At 28.8% G+C, this 3202-nt stretch overlaps 1 protein-coding gene across 1 annotated transcript; it reads right to left on the bottom strand.

Annotated features, from left to right (window-relative positions):
• Positions 1-2099: 2099 nt before the first annotated feature.
• Positions 2100-2829, bottom strand: LOC110428769 (putative B3 domain-containing protein At4g03170). The gene has a single exon (XM_021444679.1). It carries the CDS (start codon positions 2789-2791, stop codon positions 2156-2158), a length of 636 nt encoding a protein of 211 aa, XP_021300354.1. The 5' UTR covers positions 2792-2829; the 3' UTR covers positions 2100-2155.
• Positions 2830-3202: the final 373 nt, after the last annotated feature.

Genomic DNA, 3202 nt, shown 5'->3' with positions numbered 1-3202 from the left:
ACTAATATTCATTTAGCAGCTAAATGCAAAACTTATTTTTGAATTCCATGGGGTTCAACTTTTTGAATAAGAGAATACACACTAAGTCGTGTACTTTATAAGGTGCTATCTCATTAAAATATAAAAAAAAAAATATATTTTTTTAATCAATATATTTTGTGTATGGTGAATGAGAAGCACTTTTTTTATGTATCAAACCATTTTCTTCACAGACATTCTATAAGAAAGTATTTTTCTCTTACATCACATTTTAGAATTTTGATTTTTCAACTTTTTTATTTTTCACAACAGATTTATATTCTTTAAATTTCTGAACAGCATCTTTTCTTTTAATTTAATAGAGATAAATAAATCTAAAATAATAATCTATAAAAGTTATAAAATATTTCTTTCTTCCTCTAGTTAATTTTGTCGTTTAATTTACATATAAAATATTCCTTATTAATATCCTCATTTTCTTTCAGCAATGATATTAAGAATTCTTTTAACGCTTTATCATTCAACCTCAGCCTATGTGGACTATCCTTCAAAATAGGGATGTTACTTTTACCAATGAGTATCGCCAGAGCAACGATTAGGGGATAACTGGTCTTGATTCTTGTGAATCTCAAGAGCTGGTTCTTGCTTGCATTAGGCTTTAATTCGAAGATTAGTCTCTCATTTCAACTTTGGATCTTGTAATATTACATGGCGTAAAGAAACAAGAGTTCTAGCAGCATTATTAACCTCATCGTCCTTACTCGAACTTCCTTTAATGTCTTTTCCTCAAAATCTATTTCCATTTTTTGCTAAAGCAAAGGCTTTTCTTCAAATTTCTTTCCTTTCTTTGTTCTTCTGACCAATTAAATCTATTTTCTTGAAACCTTAAAAACTCATTCCAATACTTAGGGCCTATTTGGCTTGGTTTTTTTTTTTACTTAAAAAGATATTATGAAGCTTTTATAAAAAATAATAGCTTTTAAAATTAACTGTTTAGTAGATTTAACTTTATAAGCTTTTTTTTATAGATAAGTTATTAAGCAAAACAATTTATATAGGTCTTAATTTTGATTAAAATTACTATAAAATATATTTAATAAATAACTTTCTATTAATCATCAATTCCTTTATTTACAATGAAAAAAAGTTAACTTTATTTTTTTATTTATTTTAAAAAAAATTAAAAAATATAAAAAGCATTTTATATAACATAAAATTTATAATTTATAATAAATCATATGAAAATGGAAATGGATAATTTTAGGATTATTTGTAATAGATGACAATATTTTTGAAATAAAAAGAAAATTTTTTTAAAAAGGAGGTATGTTTTTAAAAAAAAGAAAAAAGGAAGCTTATATTTGGAACATTTCCTAAAGCTCTTTTTTTAAAAAAAAAAATTGTTCTTTAAAAAAAATTACTTTTTTTAAGAGTTTTTTTAAAATTCCTATTTAACTTGGTTTCTACTTTTAAAAAGTAAATAAATTAAAAAAAAAGACACTCAAAAAACAACTAGTTAAATATCTATTAAACAAAACAATTAGTAAAATATTAAATTTTATTAATTTTTTGAAATGTTAACAAAAATAATTTTTTCCCAATAAACTAGGAGTACAAATGCAGACAAAATAATCAACAAATTCTACACTAAACGAAGAAGGGTATGTAATAGAGCTCCATGTATAGGGTACATATTATATCGATCAACTTGAAATGTCTTTTAAAGACATTTTTCATCCACCTTCTCTGCTTTTTGGAATCAAACCTACTCGGAGAATAATATCAAATAATTTTTCTTTACTAATTCTAAAGCAATATAATAATTCCTTTGCCAAATTTATTTATACCATAAAAATGTTAATATTAATGGTAGAAATTTTAATCCTAGTATTTCACGGGCACAGGAGTTCCTGGTTTTGCTTTTGTTAGTTTCGTTGGACATCTTAACACCAAGATATATAGAAGAATTTTTGACAAAATATCAAGTTATTAATTTAGACATACAATTCATACATTCTACGTACTCGACAACAATATTTATAATATATATATATTTTTTCTAGCCCAGTAATTATGTATATACATCCAATAATTTAAAAAAAAAAAACTATGAAAAGTAACTCTTGTCGGTGCTACAAACATTATTCTATTTCTATGTATTAATTAATATTGAGAACTAGTGGCTTTTGGTTGGCGACCTTCTCCAAGTGATGGCAAAGCAAAGATTGTGGGTGTGCCTATGGCGAAACATCCAAACAGTAACTATATCGGATTCTTTCAGCGCATGGTCTTTGTAAAACCTTTTCCAACCCGAAGTCGTAAGCACATACATCTTGGAAGTCCAGAAAACGAATTTCATTGGATACTCCTTCCCTTCCGGGTCGTATGTAATGACCGGGATTCCCTTGTTGACATCCTCATGTTCTTTGAGCAGTGGTATGAAGGATTCTCCAACATGATTCTTGTTCAAGCTCAGCCTTGTTTGATTATCCTTCAAATCAGTCTCCGTCAGCTGCTTCGAATAAGGCTTGCTACATTCGCCAATGAGGTCGGCCAAAGTTGCGACGGGAGGGATATTTGGGGGTTCACACTTGTCTAACAGTATCAGCTGTCCTCTCTTTGCGGCTGTGTCTTGCTTGACTTTGCCTTTAAGCCGACGAAGAACCTCTCTTCTCTTTTGTTCCAAATCAGGAGCACCGTTCCTGAATGAAGCAAGTATGAAAGCAGCATTAACATCGTTCTCATTCAAGAATCCTTCATTCAAAATTTCTTCAATGGATTTGGACTTGTTGTCTCTATGGTCTTTCTTCATGCTTTTACTAAAAGAAATAAAAGGCTAGGGCTTTATTCACTTTCATAAATAACCCACTTTTATACACATTTACACAATTTAATTCTTGTCTGGGAAAAGGTGTTGTTTGATTACAACTCTTAACCAGGTAATGCACAAGCATGCAGTTCTGAATCAAGTATGGTTGGGTTATTTTTATTTAATTTCGAGCATATTTTCATGCTTAGGTAGAACTCTCTATTACTATGACCAAAACCAGGTTGTGTCACTATGAAACCCAAACTCTGAAAAAAAGGGGGTGGAATTGGAAAATAGCTTTCTTTTTTAATGGTAGGAGGGAACCAATAGAAAACAATCAATTCCTATTTTTCAATCCTTTTATGCTACTTTATCATCCATTTATTCTTCAAAAATTGCTTTCTTTTTAGACTA

Source organism: Theobroma umbraticum, unplaced genomic scaffold (genome assembly GCF_002168275.2).
Source record: "Theobroma umbraticum cultivar Fairchild unplaced genomic scaffold, ASM216827v3 scaffold_69.0, whole genome shotgun sequence".
NCBI classification, from domain to species: domain Eukaryota; kingdom Viridiplantae; phylum Streptophyta; class Magnoliopsida; order Malvales; family Malvaceae; genus Theobroma; species Theobroma umbraticum.
Note: the sequence above shows the minus strand (reverse complement) of the source record. Positions and strands in the feature narration are given on the sequence as shown.